The sequence below is a fragment of the Mustelus asterias genome, chromosome 15 (genome assembly GCF_964213995.1).
Source record: "Mustelus asterias chromosome 15, sMusAst1.hap1.1, whole genome shotgun sequence".
NCBI lineage: Eukaryota > Metazoa > Chordata > Chondrichthyes > Carcharhiniformes > Triakidae > Mustelus > Mustelus asterias.
In genome coordinates this window covers 101,586,251-101,609,526 of record NC_135815.1, presented here as the reverse complement: position 1 = coordinate 101,609,526, position 23,276 = coordinate 101,586,251, and the positions used below count along the sequence as shown (strand labels likewise).

Below are 23,276 nucleotides of genomic sequence, written 5' to 3'. Positions count from 1 at the left end.
CAGACTCTGCACAGACAGCGACCTGAGGCCGGAGTTGAACCTGGGTTGTCACTGTGAGGCAGCAGTGCTAACCGCTGTGCCACTGTGTCACTGTGAGGCAGCAGTGCTAACCGCTGTGCCACCGTGTCACTGTGAGGCAGCAGTGTTAACCCGCTGTGTCACCGTGTCGCTGTGAGGCAGCAGTGTTAACCCACTGTGTCACCGTGTCACTGTGAGGCAGCAGTGTTAACCGCTGTGCCACCGTGCCGTTGTACGTTTGTGATTATACAAATGAGTTTGGACAGAAGCCTGAACCTTGGAATCATTTTGAACAATCTTTGGCCCGGTTTCCTCAAAGTGAGGAACCTTATCCCAATCTCAGTACCTCGGCCGATTCAATCAATTTTCACTATTCTCGGGTGGAAGGACCTCCTGTTCAAATGGATTAATAATCACAGGCCCCCTCCTCACTAAATTATATGATATAACGGTCAATGTGATAGTGCTGGCTGGAACTCCCTCCCGAACAGCATGGTGGGTGTACCTACACCACGTGGACTGCAGCGGGTTCAAGAGGGCAGCTCATCACCACCTTCTCGAGGGGTAATTAAATATGGGCAATAAATGTTGGCCCAGCCAGCGATGCCAACACCCCATGACACAATTATAAAAGTGTTTTAGTATGTAAGTGTTTATTTACAGGTATCAGTCTGATGGATGTGACTGTTTTTCACCACAGTCTGTCTAATGGTGCCATGTTCATCGTGAACCTCTTAAATTATTCTCTGCAAAACTCAACATTGCTCATTTTTCGGGGAATAGTGGATGGAATTGCAGAATGTTATCCCTCAAACACCAGCCCATGGGATTAAAAATAGGGTTTGATTTACTCAGTCTGGTGGAGACGGGGAGAATGAGTGAAGTGTGGTGTCTGATTGGCTCGAGTGAAAGGACACTGAGCCAAGAGGCTGCAGACTCTGCCACTTGCTCCAGCACTTGGCAAGGGGCTTCTCCCCAATCCATCCAGCCGGAGCAGGCAGCACCGAGTGTACCACGGTGAGATGCCAGCTCTGTCCCTGGTGCTGTGGACACTCACCCACCTTGCCCGTCTGTGAGGCTTCAGCTGCTCTGTAGACGTTGCCAGGTTATTGCTCAGAGCTGCCCAGAATCTCCCTGCTCTCCCAGGCTCCAGAGCCACCGGGCTAAATATTCACTCTGGTTAATCCGGTGTTTAGGTTGGTTCTCAGTTTTTGCTGTAGAGTTCTCTCCTGCTCCAATGTCAGAGACGAGGGCGGAATCTTACCAACCTCTTGCAGGCGGCGGGAGGGTGGGGAATGTCCGAGTGTGGGGTCATCTCTCTGTCTCTGAGTGATCTTGCTGAGGCTAGGGTCAGCTCATCAGCAGTGGGTAGCCAATCAGTGACAGCTCAGCCCCCTGGGCTTTAGAGTGGTGATGCTGTTGGGATCTTTAGACAAACAGATAGCCCCCCTGCACGTTCCTCCCCCTGCACCTCCCCCCATCCACCCAGCTGGGTCTGAAAGCAGCAGTTACCAGGAAGTGGCCTCTCCAGAACAGAATGGTGGGACAGGGTATGGGCAGAAAGGCCTTTAATTCCCCCCCCCCCTCATTCCCCAGGGTCTTTGGCTCAGAGATACAATAGCTGCCCCTCCGCACTGGTGGCCTGGTCGTCGTGGCAGCCCTGTGGTGTCCCACATTTGTCAGCAGCACCTACCCTGAGAGTAGCCTTTTTCCTCGGATGGTGATGGCTAGCACGAGGGGACATAGCTTTAAATTGAGGGGTGAGAGATATAGGACAGATGTCAGAGGTAGGTTCTTTACTCAGAGAGTAGTAAGGGCGTGGAATGCCCTGCCTGCAACAGTAGTGGACTCGCCAACATTAAGAGCATTCAAATGGTTATTGAATAAACATATGGATGATATTGGAATAGTGTAGATTAGAGGGGCTTTAGATTGGTTCCACTGGTCGGCGCAACATCGAGGGCCGAAGGGCCTGTACTGCGCTGTAGTGTTCTATGTTCTACCCACCCCACAGCTTCAAGCACTCTGATTGGCCCTCATACCCATGGAGTCTGCACATCACCCCTGATTGGATGGAGCTCCAGGCGGTGGCCTGTTATTGGCTGCCTCTGGGGTGGGGTAGGGGCGACAGAGTTAGTTCCGATGTCTCCGAATCTTTCAGCCGATGAGATTCCACTCGGAGAGTTTGATGGAGTGATCGTTTTGCCCCTCACATTCTGCACTCTGAGCAGACTGGGTTATTTGTGGCTGATAATGTGGCTAATCGGTTTCATACTGTAGCAACCTTCCTTTAGTTTTACCAAATTAGGTAACTATAGCAACACAACAGAAATGTTGCATCAGCCTCAAGCTTGTCACATGACCCAAACTGAAGTGAGAGTGCTGAAATATTAACTTCCGCATCAAGACAGTGTCAGATTGTAATGCTGATAATGTAAGTCTTGTCAATCTACGGGATAGCGGAGAATACTGCATTCTGCACCTTCTCCTTCTCTATGAACAGTAAGTAGTCTCACAACACCAGGTTAAAGTCCAACAGGTTTATTTGGTAGCAAACGCCACTGGCTTTCGGAGCACTGCTCCTTCATCAGAAGAGTGGGACTCCCACTCATCTGACGAAGGAGCAGTGCTCCGAAAGCTAGTGGCGTTTGCTACCAAATAAACCTGTTGGGCTTTAACTTGGTGTTGCTAGACTCCTTATTGTGTTTACCCCAGTTGAACGCCGGCATCTCCACATCAGGGCAGTCAGTAACCAGGAATCACAAACTGAAGCAAATTAGCAAAAGGAAAATGGTGGGAACCGTGAGGAGAATGGCTTTGGCAGCGAGTTGTTGTGATCTGGAACACACTGCCTCAAGGACAGTGGAAGCAGGTTCAATAACAATTTTTGAAAGGCAATTGGATAAATATTTTGGTAAAATTGCAGGGATATCAGAAAGACTAGTTGGGAATGGGAATTGTTGGACAATTCTTTCATTGATTTGATTTATCATTGTCACATGTATTGGTATACAGTAAAAAGTATTGTTTCTTGCACGCAATACAGACAAAGCATACCATTCATAGAGTACATAAGGGAGAAGGAGAGGGGAGAGTGCAGAATGTAGTGTTACAGTCACAGCTAGGGTGTAGAGAAAGATCAACTTAATATGAGGTAGGTCCATTCAAAAGTCTGACAGCAGCAGGGAAGAAGCTGTTCTTGAGTCGGTTGGTACGTGACCTCAGACTTTTGTATCTTTTGCCCGATAGAAGAAGGTGGAAGAAGGAGTTAGCAGAGGGACGATGGGCTGAATGGCCTCCTTTTCTGTATTGTTCTCTGTTTCAAATATTCACCATCTTATTCTGAGTGATGTCTTGGCCCCAAGTCTCCGTGACCTTCAGTGACGAGTCTATTAATCATAGAATTCCTACAGTGCAGAAGGAGGCCATGCGGCCTATCAAGTCTGCACCGACCACAATCCCATCCAAGCTCTATCACTGTAACCCCATGTAATCCCCTTGACACTAAGGGGCAATCCCACCCAGACCTGTTCCCCGTAACCCTAAGTATTTATCCTGCTCATCCCCCTAACATCTTGGGACACCAAGAAGCAGTTTAGCCTGGTCAACTCACCTATCAATCGACATTGGGAAGGAGTGAATGATAATGGAACTGGAGCAAGTGGCCGCCTCAGATTATCCCACTCTCAGTTGCAAGCTGTTATCTGGTTCAAAAGGGCGCAGGATGCTTTGGGAACTGATTGATGATTTGCCTTTAAAGACAGCGGTATAATCCAGGCTGCCGCTAATGTGTGTTCCAATGGCGAGTTTAAGTTGTTCCGTGGGGGACTGAATCCCGACAGACAGATGGGGAGTCGCAGAGACAAGTGTCAGGGCCTCACTGAGGGGAAAGGAAGCAGGTTAATTTTCTAATCGAGAGGCAATTCATTCTGCCTCCTTATAAAAATCCATTTTCAACAGTCATTGAGAAGCCACTGGCTTTAAAAACAAGTCCTGTCCTTGGTAATTCTTATCATCATTAATTATACAAATACTAGGAACTGAATAATTGGCCAATTCTTTCTACTTACGCAGCAGAATGAAGAGATAAATTTACAGAACCTCACAACAAAACCTCCAGCAAAGGACTTGCAAATTACAACCTCAAAACTGTTACCTTCTGCCCTCCTCCTTCCCATGCTTCTCTTCCTTTCCGAGTTTCTGCCGTGCTTTAGTAACTTGCTCAAGCAGCCATGTGCAATGTGCAGCATCCAATCTTGGCAAGTCATCAGAACTGTGGTAGTTGTTGCAGTTGAGTCCAGGCCCACAGATATGTCCCATCAACGAGGGTAACACATTGACTCAATTCCCACACAGACAGCTTTGCAGTCTCAGTGTACATCATACATTGGTGGCAACAGAACAGCGACAGCTGGAAACCAGCTCCGGTCAGGATAAGCAGGGTTTCTGGTGGGGTCCGGTTAGTGTGGAACATAGAATAGATCCGAGAATCCCTAAGGTGCAGAAGGAGGCCATTCAGCCCATCGAGTCTGCACTGACTCTCAGACAGAGAATCTTACTCAGGCCCAACCCCCTGCTCTATCCCTGTAACCCCAAGCATTAAGCCCGCTAATCCCCCTAATCTTTGGACGGTGAGGGGCAATTTAGCATGGCCAATCGCATCTTTGGAGGAAACCGGAGCACCTGGAGGAAACCCACGCAGACACGGGGAGAACGTGCAGACTCCACACAGACAGTTACCTGAGGCCAGAATTGTACCCGGGTCCCTGGAGGTGTGAGGCAGCAGTGCTAAGCACTGTGCCACCGTGCCGCCCCTTCTGCCGACCCAGACACGACCTGTGCCATCCAAGAAGATAAGGCTGGATGGAGATCATTCCCAGGTTGGGAATTCCATCAGTCCCGGAATGAGGTGGATGGGATTTGTAAATGGGCGCAGTGACAGCAGATGGGATGTAATCCGGACAAGTCACAACCCAGTTGACAGGAGCACTCCAAGAATGGAATTCAAGTCATTCAGCACAAAGCCCAGAGAGAACTCAGAGTCTCAGCACCCTTGATGCTAAATGTAGCCAATCAGAGCAGAGTAGCCAAAAACAAACTTTACAAAAACAGAGAAAACCGGAAAAGTTCAGCAGTTCCGGCAACTTCTGCAGGAAGAGAAACCAGAGGTCACGTTTTAAGTCTCCCTGAGCCTTTCTTCAAAACTAAAGAGATGGAAAAGTGGTGATTGTGGATAAGAGGGGGTGGAACCGCTGGAATAGTGAATCGTGGGAGCTGGGGGAGATCGCAGCAAAGATGAAGCAAAACTTAAGGACAGCTGGCCCAGTGGGGGAGGGGGAGGGGGAGGTTTTTGCATTGGGAACAAAAAAATATTCAGGATGTTTAAAAGCAAAAGTGATCAAGATGGAGGAGAAAGGTCACAGTAAAATGTTATTGAGCTCAATGTTGAGTCCGGAGGGCCATAACATGCCTGTTTGGAAGATGAGGTGCTGTTGCCTCACTGGAACATTACAGCAGGCCAAGGATGGACGTGTGGGCATGGGAGCAGGGTGCTGTGCCGAAATGGCAAATGACAGGGGGTCACGCTTGTAGACTGAGTGAAGGTGTTCCACAAAGCAGACACCCAGTGTGTGCTTAGTAATAGACAAAGTGAATAGATTGTTGGACTCTGTAGAATTTAAGTCAAAGGAGATAAATATTAAAGTTTATAGTGCTTTATTCAGACTCTAGAGAGAATATTACAAACAGTTGCTAAACCTCTCCATCTCTCCCTCATCTTTTAAAATCCACCTGTCTGCGCATGTTTCTGATCACCTGCCTGAATGAATCTTTTTATGTGGCTTAGCACAGGATAATCTTTCCTGTAAAGCTCCTTGGGATGTGTTACTGGGTCACTAGTCACATTTGGGGTGGCATGGTGGCACAGTGATTAGCACTGCTGCCTCACAGCGCCAGGGACCCGGGTTCGATTTCCGGCTTGGGTCACTGTCTGTGTGGAGTCTGCACATTCTCCCCGTGTCTGCGTGGGTTTTCTCCAGGTGCTCCGGTTTCCTCCCACACTCCAATGATGTGCAGGCTAGGTTGATTGGCCATGCTAAATTGCCGCTTAGCGTCAGGGGGATTAGCAAGGTAAATAAGTGGGGTTTAAGGTTTATTTATTAGTGTCACAAGTCAGGCTTACATTATCACTGCAATGAAGTTATTGTGAAATTCCCTTAGTCGCCACAGTCCGGCACCTGTTCGGGTCAATGCACCCTAACCAGCACATCTTTCAGACTGTGGGAGGAGTCCAAAGATGTGCAGGTTAGGTGGATTAGTGGGGTAAACAGGTGGGTTACAGGGATTGGATGGGGGAGAGAGTCTGGGTAAATTACTCTGTCAGAGATTCGGTGCAGACTCAATGGGCCGAATGGCCTCTTCCGCACTGTAGGGATTCTCTGTTTCTATGGAGCAGAAGTGGATAAGGATGGGCTGAATGGCCTGACTCTGTGCTGTGACATTTGAAATTATTACAGATGTGGGAAAAAATTAACCTGGACTATTATTTCACATTTAACAGTGGGACTAAGAGTGGAGATACGCTGCCAACAACAAGAGGCAGATTCGCAGAGAAGATAATCTGCAGAATAGTGGATGCAAAAGGCTGGAGCCTCACAACTCAATAACCACAACTCATCTCAAATTCCTCAGCTGCAGTGTCCCAAACAACTCTCTGCAGATAGAAATCCAACTCATTTGTATTCCGGAAGGCTCGGAACAACTTTGATCTTGGAAACGCCTCCTGACATTTAACAGGATAGTGGAGGCAGCTCAGGGATGAGCGTTAAAGAAGCAACGAGCATGAAATGAACCTCCCTTCAGGAACAACACCCTGCTGGAGACAGATCCCACACTCTCCCCACTCCCTGCTGGAGACAGATCCCACACTCTCCCCACTCCCTGCTGGAGAGAGATCCCACACTCTCCCCACTCCCTGCTGGAGACAGATCCCACACTCTCCCCACTCCCTGCTGGAGACAGATCCCACACTCTCCCCACTCCCTGCTGGAGACAGATCCCACACTCTCCCCACTCCCTGCTGGAGACAGATCCCACACTCTCCCCACTCCCTGCTGGAGACAGATCCCACACTCTCCCCACTCCCTGCTGGAGACAGATCCCACACTCTCCCCACTCCCTGCTGGAGACAGATCCCACACTCTCCCCACTCCCTGCTGGAGACAGATCCCACACTCTCCGCTGGAGAGAGATCCCACACTTTCCCCACTCCCTGCTGGAGAGAGATCGCACACTCTCCCCACTCCCTGCTGGAGACAGATCCCACACTCTCCCCACTCCCTGCTGGAGAGAGATCCCACACTCTCCCCACTCCCTGCTGGAGACAGATCCTACACTCTCCCCACTGCCTGCTGGAGACAGATGCCACACTCTCCCCACTCCCTGCTGGAGCGAGATCCCACACTCTCCCCACTCCCTGTGGGAGTGAGTCCCATATTCTCCCCACTCTCTGCTGGAGAGAGATCCCACATTCTCCCCACTCCCTGCTGGAGAGAGATCCCACACTATCCCCACTCCCTGCTGGAGAGAGATCCCACATTCTCCCCACTCCCTGCTGGAGAGAGATCCCACACTCTCCCCACTCCCTGCTGGAGAGAGATCCCACACTCTCCCCACTCCCTGTGGGAGTGAGTCCCATATTCTCCCCACTCTCTGCTGGAGAGAGATCCCACATTCTCCCCACTCCCTGCTGGAGAGAGATCCCACACTATCCCCACTCCCTGCTGGAGAGAGATCCCACATTCTCCCCACTCCCTGCTGGAGAGAGATCCCACACTCTCCCCACTCCCTGCTGGAGAGAGATCCCACACTCTCCCCACTCCCTGCTGGAGAGAGATCCCACACTCTCCCCACTCCCTGTGGGAGCGAGTCCCACACTCTCCCCACTCCCTGTGGGAGCGAGTCCCACACTCTCCCCACTCCCTGTGGGAGTGAGTCCCACATTCTCCCCACTCCCCGTGGGAGTGAGTCCCGTACTCTCCCCACTCCCCGTGGGAGTGAGTCCCACATTCTGTCAGCACCCCCGGGCTGATGTGGATACTGAATTCTCAATGTGACACACTGTGTACACACACCCTGCACACACACAGTGCACACAGAGGCAGCAGGAACTGTCCTGCACACACACACTGTACACAGACCCTGTAGTCATGTTCAATATTGAATCCCAAGTTGAGGTTATAGCGTTTTCCCGTTTAGGGGAATCATACAGGAATTTGTGTGGGATTTTCTCCCCCCCATTCATTACAAACTGCTGGATTAGAAAGTAAAGATTCTCGCCTGTCTGTCCATTTGTGTTCCAACACATCCCAGGTCATGAATATTTCGATCTCCAAACCTTCCTGTTTCTGGAGACTGGGAGCCGTCTGGGGGGCAGTGTTGCTGAAATCCTGTTCTGACTCTGGGAGGCTGTCTCTGTGTACACAGTGTACGTGTACAGGATCTGTGTACACTTGTGTGTGTGTGCAGGGTCGGTGTACACTGTGTGTGTGCGCAGGGTCTGTGTACAGTGTGTGTGTGCAGGGTCTGTGTACACAATGTGTGTGTGTGCAGGGTGTATGTATACAGTGTGTGTGCAGGGATTGTGTACATAGTTTGTGTGCAGGGTGTGTGTACACAGTATGTATGCAGAGTCTGTGTACACAGTGTGCAGATTTCCACTCCATCTGACGAAGGAGCAGCGCTCCGAAAGCTAATGGTATTTGCTACCAAATAAACCTGTTGGACTTTAACCTGGTGTTGTTAAAACTCTTACTGTGTTTACCCCAGTCCAACACCGGCATCTCCACATCATAACTACACAGTGTGTGTGCAGGGTGTGTGTACATGGACAGCTCCTCCTGCCTCTGTGTACACAGCCTGTGTGCAGGATTTGTGTACACAGTGTGTATGCAGGGTCTGTGAACACAGTGTGTGTGCAGGGTATGTGTACACAGTGTGTGTGCAGGGTTTATGTACATGGAAAACTCCTGCTGCCTCTGTGTACACAGCCTATGTGCAGGATCTGTGTACATGGATAGCTCCTCTGTGTACACAGTGTGTGCAGGGTGTGTGTACACAGAGTGTGTGTGTGCAGGGTGTGTGTACACAGAGTGTGTGCAGGGTGTGTGTACACAGAGTGTGCAGGGTGTGTGAACACAGAGTGTGTGTGTGCAGGGTGTGTGTACAGGGTGTGTGAACACAGAGTGTGTGTGTGCAGGGTGTGTGTACACAGAGTGTGTGTGTGTGCAGGGTGTGTGTACACAGAGTGTGTGTGTGCAGGGTGTGTGTACACAGAGTGTGTGCAGGGTGTGTGTACACAGAGTGTGCAGGGTGTGTGAACACAGAGTGTGTGTGTGCAGGGTGTGTGTACAGGGTGTGTGAACACAGAGTGTGTGTGTGCAGGGTGTGTGTACACAGAGTGTGTGTGTGTGCAGGGTGTGTGTACACAGAGTGTGTGTGTGTGCAGGGTGTGTGTACACAGAGTGTGTGTGTGTGCAGGGTGTGTGTACACAGAGTGTGTGTGTGCAGGGTGTGTGTACACAGAGTGTGCAGGGTGTGTGAACACAGAGTGTGTGTGTGCAGGGTGTGTGTACAGGGTGTGTGAACACAGAGTGTGTGTGTGCAGGGTGTGTGTACACAGAGTGTGTGTGTGTGCAGGGTGTGTGTACACAGAGTGTGTGTGTGTGCAGGGTGTGTGTACACAGAGTGTGTGTGTGTGCAGGGTGTGTGTACACAGAGTGTGTGTGTGCAGGGTGTGTGTACATAGAGTGTGTGTGTGTGCAGGGTGTGTGTACACAGAGTGTGTGCAGGGTGTGTGTACACAGAGTGTGTGTGTGTGCAGGGTGTGTGTACATGGACAGCTCCTGCTGCCTCTCTGATGGATAAGAAGCAGGCTGAGAGGGAGTTGCATCATCTCAGTGCCTCCCCCCTTCTGTCCCCTCCCACAGCGGGGAGAATAAAGCGCACTCCCCTGTCTCTGTCTCACACACACAGGCAGCATGGAGAAGACAGAGGAGGCAGTGGCGAATGGACATGCCGGTCTGCAGAGAGGGGCAGCCTGCAGCTTGTCCAGGCTGCAGAGTGGGGCTGAGGTCCGGGGGAAAGCAGCTTCCTCCAGGCTGGCCAAGCTGCTGTCTGTGCTGCGGAGGAACGGGCTGGTGATCCTGACCGTGTCGGGGGTGCTGCTGGGGCTGGCGGTGGGGCTGGCGGTCCGGGGGCTGCAGCTTTCCCGCAGCCAGCTGATCTCCTTCGCCTTCCCCGGGGAGCTGCTGCTCAGGCTGCTGAAGATGGTGATTCTGCCCGTGGTCTTCTGCAGCCTGGTGTCCGGGGCTGCCAGCATCGACACCCGGGCCCTGGGCAAGCTGGGGGGCAGTGCCATCCTCTACTTCGCCCTCACCACCCTCCTGGGCTCCGCACTGGGGGTGACCCTGGGACTGCTCATCAAACCAGGGCAACACAGCCAGGCTGGGCACAGCAGGGTGCCAGCCTCCAGCACCGCGCTGCCCTCCAAGGAAGCCACACACTCTTTCCTGGACCTCTTCAGGTAAGGAAGATTCGACCTGATTTGATTTATTATTGTCACACGTATTAACATACAGTGAAAAGTACTGTTTCTTAAGCTATACAGACAAAGCATACCATTCATAGAGTACAGAGGGTAGAAGGAAAAGGATTTGATTTGATTTATTATTGATGTGGAGATGCCGGTGTTGGACTGGGGTGAACACAGTAAGAAGTCTCACAACACCAGGGTAAAGTCCAACAGGTTTATTTGGTAGCACGAGCTTTCGGAGCGCTGCTCCTGACTCACCTGATGAAGAGGCAACGCTCCGAAAGCTCGTGCTACCAAATAAACCTGATTTATTATTGTCACATGTATTGGGATACAGTGAAAAATATTGTTTCTTGCGCGCTATACAGGCAAAGCATACCATTCATAGAGAAGGAAAGGAGAGAGTGCAGAATGTAGTGTTACAGTCATAGCTAGGGTGTAGAGAAAGATCAACTTAATGCAAGGTAGGTCCATTCAAAAGTCTGACAGCAGCAGGGAAGAAGCTGTTCTTGAGTCGGTTGGTACGTGACCTCAGACTTTTGTATCATTTTCCCGACAGAAGAAGGTGGAAGAGAGAATGTCCGGGGTGCGTGGGGTCCTTGATTATGCTGGCTGCTTTGCCGAGGCAGCGGGAAGTGTAGACAGAGTCAATGGATGGGAGGCTGGTTTGCGTGATGGATTGGAGAGGTCGGGTTTACTGACCTGGGATGAGAGGAAGCTGCCCCTCTGGAGCAGAGAGGGTTCAGGGGGAGATTGAATCCAGGAGTTCAGAATGAGGGAGGGGGTTTGATCGGGTAAATAAGGAGAAAGTGTCTCCTTTGGCCAGTGAGTGGAGAAGCTTAAAGAAGCTTGTGGGGGGCGGGGGGGGGGGGGGGGGGGGGTGGTGGTGGTGGTGGGGGAGGCTGGGGGGTGTGGGTGGGGGGGGGGAGGCGGTGGGTGGGGGGGCTGTGGGGGCTGTGGGGGGGGGTTGGGGGCGGTGGTGTGCAGGGGGGGGCGGTGCATGGGGCGGGGAGGGGGTGGAGAGATGAAGAGAATTATTTTTACACAGTGACTTGTTCCAATCAGGGTGATAGAAGTAGATTTGATCATAAGTTTCCAAAGGGAATTGGATAAAAACTCTGGTGAAGAAATCCTTTGAGGAGCTCCGGGGGGAGTGTTTTTTTTGAGTTGATTTAGAATCATAGAATCCTACAGTGTAGAAGGAGGCCATTCAGCCCATCGAATCTGCACTGACCACAATCCCATCCATGCCCTATCCCCGTAACCCCATGTATTTACTCTGCTAATCCCCTGACTCTAAGGGGCAATTTAGCACGGCCAATCCACCTAACCCACACATCTTTGGAGTGTGGGAGGAAACCGGAGCACCCGGAGGAAACCCACGCAGACACGGGGAGGATGTGCAGACTCCACACAGAGAGTCGTTCCGAACAGGGATAAATTTGATTTATTATTGTCACATGTATTGGTACACAGTGAAAAATATTGTTTCTTGCACGCTATACAGACAAAGCATACCGTTCATAGAGTACATAAGCAAGAAGGGAAGGAGAGAGGTGCAGGAAAGCCGGGCAAATGGCACTAACTGGATAATGCTTTCAAAGAGCTGTCACAGACATGATGGGCCGAATGGCCTCCACCCATATCATTCTATTGAACAGTTCATGTTAGTCAGCGAGATGCAGTTAAAAGTTGACACATTCAGTGAAAAGGCGGGTGGTGGGTGGTCCACAGCATCCTCCAAGGGCTGGTGTGAGTTAATGCTCTTTGTGCTAAATCGATGGGCTTTCCCGTGTCTGATGAAATAGTTGATTGAAATGACAGGGGCTCCCAGACATGCAGAATCTCATTGTTCCAGGTGGCACAATGGGTTAACACTGCTGTCTCACAGCTCCAGGGACCCGGGTTTGATTCCCGGCTTGGGTCACTGTCTGTGTGGAGTCTGCACATTCTCCCCATGTCTGCGTGGGTTTCCTCCGGGTGCTCTGGTTTCCTCCCACAGTCCAAAAGATGTGAAGGTTAGGTTGATTGGCCATGATAAATTGCCCCTTGGTGTCAGGGGGATTAGCAGGGTAAATCTGTGGGGTTATGGGGATTGGGTGGGATTGATGTCGTTGCAGGCTCGTTGGGCAGAATGGCCTCCTTCTGCATTGTAACGATTCTATGATTCAGGGGTTGTCTGGAGAGGATAACTCGGAACTGGTGGGATTTCAGAGTGGGGGGGATCGAGTTGGCATGGCCGCACGATCTATCTCGATATCGATGTAGGTCCCTGCCTCAATCAGCGCCTGGGTCTCGATCAGTGTGAGTGAGGTTGGAGGCATTGAGGAATTAGGGGGATTCAGGGGGGAGTTTTCCAGTCGTGGGATTGTAGTGAGGGAGGTGCACTGGATCCACCAGCCCTCACCTTCCCTCATCTCCCAGGTTCTCCAAGGTTTTCAATTAGAAATGGTGGATAAATAAATAAATATTAAAATTGTCAAACTGCTCCATGGGGAGAGGTTGTTTCCCCCCTCTGTTAAAACCCAAAAGTGGGTAGAATTGGTGGTGGGATGGGGTTACTATTGATTACACTTTAACCCCTCCCCCTCCAGGTCAACACTGTAGGGATTCTATTCTATTCTATAATTGACGGGGTTAGTTATTTATGCCTGTGACTGCTGTAGTGTTCCCCGACTGGAAGGGAACACTCCTGCCTGATGATTGGAGAATGCTTACCCGAAGATCAGAGGCTGAATGCCCGTGACTGCAGGAGTGTTCTCTTCCAGTCGGGGGAACACTTCAGCAGTCACTGGCATTCAGCCTCTGATCTTCGGGTAAACATTCTCCAAGGTGGCCTTCACGACACACAACAACGCAGAATCGCTAAGCAGAGACTGATAGTAGTCATGATGTGGAGATGCTGGCGTTGGACTGGGGTAAACACAGTAAGAAGTTTAACAACACCAGGTTAAAGTCCAACAGGTTTATTTGGTAGCAAAAGCCACACAAGCTTTCGGAGCCTTAAGCTCCTGCTTCAGGTGAACCTCACCTGAAGAAGGAGCTTAAGGCTCCGAAAGCTTGTGGCTTTTGCTACCAAATAAACCTGTTGGACTTTAACCTGGTGTTGTTAAACTTCTTACAGAGACTGATAGCCAGGTTCCACACACATGAGGACGGCCTCAACCGGGATCTTGGGTTCATGTCACACTATCTGTAACCCCCACAGCTTGCCTGGGCTTGCAAAATCTCACTAACTGTCCTGGCTGGAGACAATACACATCTTTTTAACCTGTGCTTAACCCTCTCTCCACTCACATTGTCTGTATCTTTAAGACTTGATTACCTGTAAAGACTCGCATTCCAACCATTATTTTGTAAATTGAGTTTGTGGCTTTATATGCCCTGTTTGTGAACAGAACTCCCACTCACCTGAAGAAGGGGCTTGGAGCTCCGAAAGCCTGTGTGGCTTTTGCTACCAAATAAACCTGTTGGACTTTAACCAGGTGGTGTGAGACTTCTTGCTGTGTTTACCCCAGTCCAACGCCGGCATCTCCACATCAGAAACAAGAGAGACAGGGAAAGGTTAAAATAAAACAGGCGTGATGACAGGGAGCGGGTACAAACAAATTCTCAGGAAGGGAAGAGGGATTAGGGGGTGTGCCTCAATTATTTTATCGTGTAGAGGCATGCAGTGACGTATCAAAGGTTGGGAGCCATTGTATTCAAAGACAGATCCGTCATGATCTCATTGAATTGTGGAACAGAATCAAGGGGCTGAGTGGCCTCTTCCTGTGTAATGACATTTCTCTGAGTTCCGCACTGGATCAATAGTGACCGGTGTTTATAAACTGCCCTCAAAAGTGGAAACATCTTCTCTATGTCTTCCCTATTAAGCCCCCTTCATCATTTCAAAGCCCTTGATCAGGTCACCACTCAGTCTTCTCTTTTCTCATTTAATAAGAATTAAAATACAATCATTGCAGTTGACACACTGGGTGGGAGGGTGAGCTGTGAGGAGGGTGCAGAGATGATCCAATGTGATTTGGACAGGCAGAGTGACTGGGCAGATGAATAGCAGATGCAGTTTAACATAGATTAATGTGGTAGCAAAAACGGGAAGGCAGATTACTATCTGAATGGCCATAAATGAGGAGAGGGGAATGTGCAATGAGACCTGGGTGTCCTTGTGCACCAGTCGCTGAAGGTAAGCATGCAGGTGCAGCAGGCGGTAAAGAAGGAAAATGGCATGTTGGCCTTCATAGCGATAGGATTCTCGTACAGGAGCAGGGATGTGTTGCTCCAATTATATTCAGCCTTGGTGAGGCCACATCTGGAACATTGCGTTCAGTTTTAGTCTCCTTATCTGAGGAAGGAGGTCCTTGTTCTGGAAGGAGTGCAGAGAAGATTTACCAGACTAATTCCTAGGATGGTGGAACTGACGTATGAGGAGATTGAGTCGATTAGGATTATATTCACTGGAGTTCATAAGAATGAGGGAGGACTCTCATCGAAACCTATAAAATTCTGACAGGACTAGACAGGGTGGTCTGGATGGACTAGATGGAGGAAGGATGTTCCTGATGATGGGGAGTCCAGAACCAAGGGTCACAGTCTGAGGATACAAGGTAAAGGTGCCATAGTCCCAGATGAGCATAGACTCATGGTGGTGATTTAACCTGAGGATCACCACACTTCGTGCGAGGGGTGAGGTTGAGAAGGCGGAGACTTCATGAATAACCTCAGCTCCGATACGGGAATTGAACCTTTGTGTTGCTCTGCACAAACTAGCCGTCCAGCCAACTGAGCTCGCCGACCCCCAGATGGGATACACGGTAAACTGTTTAGGACAGAGATGAGGAGAAATTTCTTCCCCCAGAGTGTGGTCAGCCTGTGGAACTCATTATCAGAGAAAGTAGTTGAGACCAAAACATTGTATGTTTTCAAGAAGCAGCTAGATTTAACACTTAAGGCAATGGGGATCAAAGGATATGGGGGGGAAGGGGTCGGGGGATCAGGCTACTGAGCTGGACGATCAGCCATTATCGTAATGAATGGTGGAGCAGGCTCGAAGGGCCGAATGGCCTCCTCCTGCTCCTATTCTCTTTGTGTCTGTGCTAATAAAAATGTCAAGTTTTCAGACATCTTTGGTTTTTGGATATCTGGATTTGAGATTGTACTTGGATTGAAGTTCTTTTCAAACTAATTTGAATTTAGGCCTTTCTTATTAGAATTATGCACACGTGAACCTTTCCACACGTGACCTTTTCCACACGTGAACCTTTCCACACGTGACCTTTTCCACACATGAACCTTTCCACACGTGAACCTTTCCACACGTGACCTTTTCCACACATGAACCTTTCCACACGTGAACCTTTCCACACGTGACCTTTTCCTCAAGTGAACCTTTCCACACGTGACCTTTTCCACACATGAACCTTTCCACACGTGACCTTTTCCACACGTGACCTTTTCCACACGTGACCTTTTCCACACGTGACCTTTTCCACACGTGAACCTTTCCACACGTGAACCTTTCCACAAGTGAACCTTTCCACACGTGACCTTTTCCACATGGGGTGGTGGGTGGTGCTCCACTGTCCAGTCCCTTTGAGAGACCCTCAGAGGTGGCAAGCAGCCCACACGGGTTTCCCCATGTGGCGACAGGCCCCCCCTTCCCCCACAGCTGGGCTAATACAAGGGGTGGCGGCTGGATGAGCCTCTTATAATGGTGACTAATTGGCCACTTAGTGACCTCGGTTGGTGACAGGAAGGTCAACAATGGACCCCTTCCCACCCAGAGCTGGATGTGTTTGGAGGTGGGATGTTGGAAGGTATCCTGTACGCCATCATCACCCTACCCAATGAAACACCCCTCCCATCACCAGGCTCATCACCAGAGAGAGCAGATTCCCCCAGGGCAGCGCCCTGCAGCGACTCAGAGAGAATCTAATTGGCTTCCGCATTAGTCCCAGAAATCACATCTCATTAAAAAGATCCATTTGATCAGAGTGGCTGAACCTGTGCAGACTCTGGCGGCCTGCCTCAGAAACCCTTTCATCTCTGACTAGATGTCAGTTCATTCTCCTTCAGTGTGTTAACAGCTGTGACTGGGTGGCGAATTTGGAAATCTGGGGAGGGTTAGAGAGACGAGACAGTGGCCTCGATCATTAGTGAAAACCCTGATCAAAGGGGCAGCCATGAACTCTGCTCGGAATGAACACGGGATGCTGAAACCTGTCTTGGCAAACTGATTCCGTTCACTTACTACCCAACCTGGATGCAACTGATGTGAAAACAGCAGAGTCAGCAGACTCTCCATGGTTAGAGAGTGAGTTTGGCATCAGCAGTTGTGTGCTGTGCTAACATCAAATGTAAATGATAACCCAGAGTTGAAAATGCGTCACTTGAAGTGATTCCGTTTGGCTGGATCTTTAGCTGGAACGTTAGAAACAGAAAATAGGAGCAGGAGGTGGCCATTCGGCCCTTCGAGCCTGCCCCACCATTCTATATGATCATGGCTGATCATACACTGTCAATATCCCACTCCCACTTTCTCTCCAGACCCCTTGATCCCTTTCGCCACAAGGGCCACGTCCAGCTCCCTCTTGATCATATCTAATGAACTGGGCGTCACGGTAGCACAGTGGTTGGCACTGCAGCTTCACAGCTCCAGGGTCCCGGGTTCGATTCCCGGCTCGGGTCACTGTCTGTGTGGAGTTTGCACATTCTCCTCGTGTCTGCGTGGGTTTCCTCCGGGTGCTCCGGTTTCCTCCCACAGTCCAAAGATGTGCGGGTTAGGTTGATTGGCCAGGTTAAAAATTGCCCCTTAGAGTCCTGAGATGCGTAGGTTAGAGGGATTAGTGGGTAAAATATGTGGGGGTAGGGCCTGGGTGGGATTGTGGTCGGTGCAGACTCGATGGGCCGAATGGCCTCCTTCTGCACTGTAGGGTTTCTATGATTCTATGAACTGGCTCCAACAGCTTTCTGTGGGAGAGAATTCCACAGGTTCACAACTCTCTGAGTGAAGAAGTTCTTCCTCATCTCAGGCCCAAATGGCTTACCCCTTATTCTTACAGTAAGAAGTCTCACAACACCAGGGTTAAAGTTCAACAGGTTTATTTGGAATCACGAGCTTTTGGAGCACTGCTCCTTCATCAGGTGAATGATTCCACTCATCTGAAGAAGGAACAATGCTCCAAAAGCTCGTGATTCTAAATAAACCCTTATTCTTAGACTGTGACCCCTTACCCCACTTACCCCAACATCGGGAACATTCTTCCTGCATCTAGCCTGTCCAGTCCCATCAGGATTTTATATGTTTCCCTGAGATCCCCTCTCATTCTTCTAAATTCCAGTGAGTACAAGCCCAGTCGATCCAGTCTCTCTTCATATATCAGTCCTGCCATTCCAGGAATCAGTTGAACTTTTAGCTTACAAAATATTCAGGCTGATCTGCCGAAATCTCACTTTTATAATTCTCGTCCAAGTTTTCGAAGCCCTCCATGACCTCTGTAACCTCCATGACCTCTGTAACCTCCATGACCTCTGTAGCCTCTTCCAGCCGTACATTCTCCAAGAACTCTGTGTCTCTCTCATCCCCGACTTTCAGTTCCCCTCAGCTCTCAAATTCCCTCCCTAAATATCTCCATCCCTCTTTCTCCTCCGGTAGGACACGCCCTCATGAGCGAGGTTTTGGTCACCTGTCCTAATATCTCTTTCCCATTTCGTGAGGATGACCTGACGCCAGTTAATAATTCCGATCTTGAGGAATTGGCATAAGTTTGGGACAATAATATTGCCAGGTTGACTATTCCTTTCGGAGGGAATTCGCCAGCCCAGAAGACTCTGAGTGCTCAGTCATTGAGTATATTCAGGAATAAGATGGCATGGTATTGGAACACTAAGGGAATGGAGGGAAACGGGGATAGAGCAGGAATGTGGAGCTGAGAGAGATCAGCCGTGATCTTACTGAGTGGCAGTGCAGGTTCGAGGGGCTGAATGGCCTATTCCAGGCCTCATTTCTAGTCTCTGGGGGACCAGGTAAGGTCGTAACCTGAGGGTTCACCGTGCAGGCAACTTGGCGTTCGATGGAAAATCACCTCACTTTGAGTCTTAGACTGAAAGCGGGCAAACCTCTCTTTCCTCCCACACCTGACTCACTCCTAAAGCATTGTTTGGGACGTGGGCATAGCAGGAGAGGCTAGATTTTATTGTCTACCCTCTAATTACCCCTCAGGAAGGGAGAGGTGAACCAGCTTCTTGAGCCGCTGCAGTCAGTGTGGTGAAAGATTAAGGATCCTGTCCCCAGCATTGCTGCTGATATATCTGTAAAGTGGGCACAGTGTAGTCACATTTGTTGAGTCAGAGCAACACACAGTAAACACTGAGAAGACAAACTGCTCAGAGTGACAGACCAGAGTGTGGCAGCTCCCATTCCACATCGCAACTCAATATTTAACAGACTGATCCTGTCACACCGGGAGCTGCAGCTTCACTTTCTAGTTTTTGTTTGGACTTAGAAAGAGCTTCTCAAACAAGTAATACAGAGAATTGAGTTAATATTTTTAATGGAATAGCTGAGTGAAAAAACTGCAATTGTTATTTCTAGTTCCCCAATTCTGCTGTCGGCAGCACGGTGGCACAGTGGTTAGCACTGCTGCCTCACAGCGCCAGGGACCCGGGGCAGCACGGTGGCACAGTGGTTAGCACTGCTGCCTCACAGCGCCAGGGACCCGGGGCAGCACGGTGGCACAGTGGTTAGCACTGCTGCCTCACAGCGCCAGGGACCCGGGGCAGCACGGTGGCACAGTGGTTAGCACTGCTGCCTCACAGCGCCAGGGACCCGGGGCAGCACGGTGGCACAGTGGTTAGCACTGCTGCCTCACAGCGCCAGGGACCCGGGGCAGCACGGTGGCACAGTGGTTAGCACTGCTGCCTCACAGCGCCAGGGACCCGGGGCAGCACGGTGGCAGAGTGGTTAGCACTGCTGCCTCACAGCGCCAGGGACCCGGGGCAGCACGGTGGCACAGTGGGTTAGCACTGCTGCCTCACAGCGCCAGGGACCCGGGGCAGCACGGTGGCACAGTGGTTAGCACTGCTGCCTCACAGCGCCAGGGACCCGGGGCAGCACGGTGGCACAGTGGTTAACACTGCTGCCTCACAGCGCCAGGGACCTGGGTTCGATTCCCGGCTTGGGTCACTGTCTGTGTGAAGTTTGCACATTCTCCCCGTGTCTGTGTGGGTTTCCTCCGAGTGCTCCGGTTTCCTCCCACAGTCCGAAAGACGCGCTGGTTGGGTGGATTGGCCATGCTAAATTCTCCCTCAGTGTACCCGAACAGGCGCCGGGGTGTGGCGACTAGGGGATTTTCACAGTAATTTCATTAAGTGACACTTAACTGCCCCCGATATGGACACTCAGTTCATGGGCATTTATGAAAGGGTAACAAATGTTGGTCTTGCCAGCGCCACACACATTCAATGCGAGAATAACTAAACAAAATTGGCTCCCATTAAGTTTCTTTATTCAATCACACTTTCAACAACGATCTCTGATCAAGGCTTCCAGTCTAACTTTTTGTCTGGAAAACGTACCAATTTTAAACAGTATTAAATGTTAAAGACAGCAGAGACTTCATTGATGCAGTAATAATACACAACGCAAAATTGGATCATTAAATTGCAAGAATCTCCTCGGGTGGAATTTTCCCGTCTCGCCCACCACGGGAATCGTAGTGGGCGGGACATGGACCATGCAAAGGTCTCGACCTCAGGCCGGAAAATCCCACCAACTGCGTCTGTGCAGAGTCTGCACGTTCTCCCCGTGTCTGCGTGGGTTTCCTCTGGGTGTTCCGGGTTCCTCCCACAGTCTGAAAGACGTGCTGGTTAGGATGCATTGGCCATGCTAAATTTTCCCTCTGTGTACCCGAACAGGCGCTGGAGTGTGGCGACTGGATGATTTTCATAGTAACTTCATTGCAGTGTTAATGTAAGCCTACTTGTGACGCTAATAAATGAATACACTTTAAAATAATAAGCCGAACTGCAGCTTAACCCAGAGAAACGTCAAATCCAGAATGGAATTTTTCTTATCGTTACAACATAGAATATATCTCTACATTTGCTCCTGTTTAAAATCTGTCCTGACTGGGAGGTTAAACCTAGGCGGAAACCCTCGATGGATATCATTACTGCAGCGTGGGAGTGAATTGTACAGATACTTTCTCACTACATGGTGACTAACCTCGATTTCACACTGTTAGACTGTGATGCTGAGTGTCTGTAACAGGAAAAGGTTTGCCCTCTGATAGATTCACTCATGCAAGCCAGATACATTTTGGGAAAAGTGCATTGTGATTTTGTGAATCCATCCTGCTCACCTCTGTTTAAATCTGGCTAACAGACAGGGGCCGGGGTAACTGGACCCCAGCGCAGTCTGCACCTTCAGCAGGGAGAGGTGGAGGCAGGGACACAGGGGGCTAGAGAAATCTTTGGTCTGTGATGTTACACATTTATTATCTAAATATTTTCATTCCACACATATAACAACTGCCTGATGGATATTGACATTCTGTCAGCTTTCCCACAGAACCAGCGAGAAGCTGGAACATCTGTCCAGGGCTTTTGATCACATGCTTTTGGGGCTGAGGTTTGCCACAAAGGTGGAGGGAGTGGGATGGGGTGGGGAGGGGAGTGGGATGGGGAGGAGTTTCCGTTTTGGGATGGGATGTGATGAGCTGGGAATGGGGTTTGGAATGGGGAATGCGAAGGAGGATGAGATGGAGTGTAGGATGGGGGGGGGGGGGGGGGGGGGGAGGTGGAGTGGAGGGTGGGATGGGCAGGGGATGGGGTTTGGGATGAGTAGGAGTTTCCGGTTTGGGATGGGGGGTGGGATGGGGATGGGATGCGATGGGATAGAATGGAGTGTTGAAATTCAGAGAGTTGGTCTTCAGGCCGGCTCCTTGAGGCTGTCCTGTCCCTGGATAGGTTGCCATGGGGATTGATAATCCACCATGGCGGAGATAGCCCCAATCAGGGGCCATCTTTAAACCCACCAGCATTGGGCCCGCACTCCCGCTGAGTCCGGATGGTGGCAGCATTGTTGAGGCTTTGAACGAGGTGGTGGCAAATCAGGAACCCACCTTGTGTGAAGACGCACCAGAGGACGCCTTGACAACAGGAGTGGGCACAGGAGCCACACATGGTTCTGGCTTCGGGGCCCTGAGAGCCATGGGAACATTTAGCCCATCGGGAATTCCAATAAAGTGTGGGTAAGAAATCTGCTTTTTCAGAAAATAAATGTAAATATATCCCAGAGGCTCCTCACTTCCCGAGCTGATTGGAGCGGTTAGTGAAGACAAATTGAATGCAGAAGCTGTGGCTGGTTGGGAATTGTCTGCCAGTGAGGGTCAAGCGGATTTCCTCCGGGTGCTCCAGTTTCCTCTGGAGCAAAGGTGTGCAGGTTAGAGGGATTGGCCATGCTAAATTGCCCCTTGGTGTCCAAGGATGTCTAGGTTAGGGGGATTGGTGGGGAAAATATGTAGGGTTACGGGATAGAGCCTGGGTAAGATACTCTTTTGGAGAGTTGGTTCAGTCTCGATGGGCCAAATGGCCTCTTCTGCACTTAGGGATTCTATGATTCTATGAAACTGACCCTGTACCAACTGCTGACATAAATAGGAAGAAGTAGAAGCAACAGTGGCAGAAGCAAAACACCAGAATAAACAAGTGGGAATTGGTTCGAGTGTTGTGTAGAATGACACCAGCACTGGAATTCTACTGCCCCGCTTGCCCGCCACAGAATTGGAGTGGGCGAGGGGCAGACAACAGAAATGCCCATTGACTTCGGGTGGGATTTTCCTGTCTTGCTCGAGCGAGGCCATAAATTCCCGCCCCTTGAGTCCAGGTTTGATCCCTGTGCCAGCTGCTGTAGTTCATTGCGGTTTTGCCTCCTCACCTTACCCTAGGATTGATGCAGTGTGCTGCCCCTCAGGCTATAACCATTCGCCCCTCTCTCTCTCTCTAACAGAGAGAGGCATCTATAGCCCCTCATGGACTGCGGCAAATTACCAAAAGCTGCAGAAGTTTCCTTCTGCTTTTGGACTGAGATCTCAGGATGTGCAAAGATGTTCCCAGAGATTAATTATTCTCTGGTCTCTGACAAAAGCTGCCTGCGAAATGGGAAATGAAATACTAGTTTTGATGCACTTTATTCTGTCTGTAAATTCTTGAACACTGTACCTGAGTGAATGACCTAATGCTCAGTGTCTGAATGGAATATTAGTTAATTGGATTAGTAATCCAATTAGTTCAATTTACAGTTCGTTGATCATGGCTGTAACACTAAAAGTGATAGTAAAGTTTATTTATTAGTGTCACAAGTAGCCTTACATTGATACTGCAGTGTGCGTTTGTGATGTTGAGTGAGTGTTGGATTTGATTTGGCTGTTTTGGTGACTTGGGGACGTGCTGTAGACAGCATTGGAACTGTAACCAGCGAGGATGCGATATCTTCAGCTGAGTCAGTGTCTGCTGCAGTTTGCCAAATATCAAACTTTAGCGAGAATTACCGACATTTTAGATAAGGAAACATTTCCAGCGATGTCGCTAAACTGTCCAAAACGCCGTGAAAACAGGGAGGGACAGGACAACCTGTCTCTGAGTTCTGAGCATGTAAATGTCCCAC

At 50.1% G+C, this 23,276-nt stretch overlaps 1 protein-coding gene across 1 annotated transcript in view; it reads left to right on the top strand.

Annotated features, from left to right (window-relative positions):
• Positions 1-10,046: 10,046 nt before the first annotated feature.
• slc1a4 (solute carrier family 1 member 4) overlaps positions 10,047-23,276 on the top strand; it is a 30,081-nt gene continuing 16,851 nt past the window's right edge. The window contains exon 1 of the mRNA XM_078230416.1: positions 10,047-10,600. Within this exon, the coding sequence (XP_078086542.1) occupies positions 10,056-10,600 (545 nt within the window). The 5' untranslated portion in view covers positions 10,047-10,055. The remainder of the gene's footprint in view (positions 10,601-23,276) is intronic.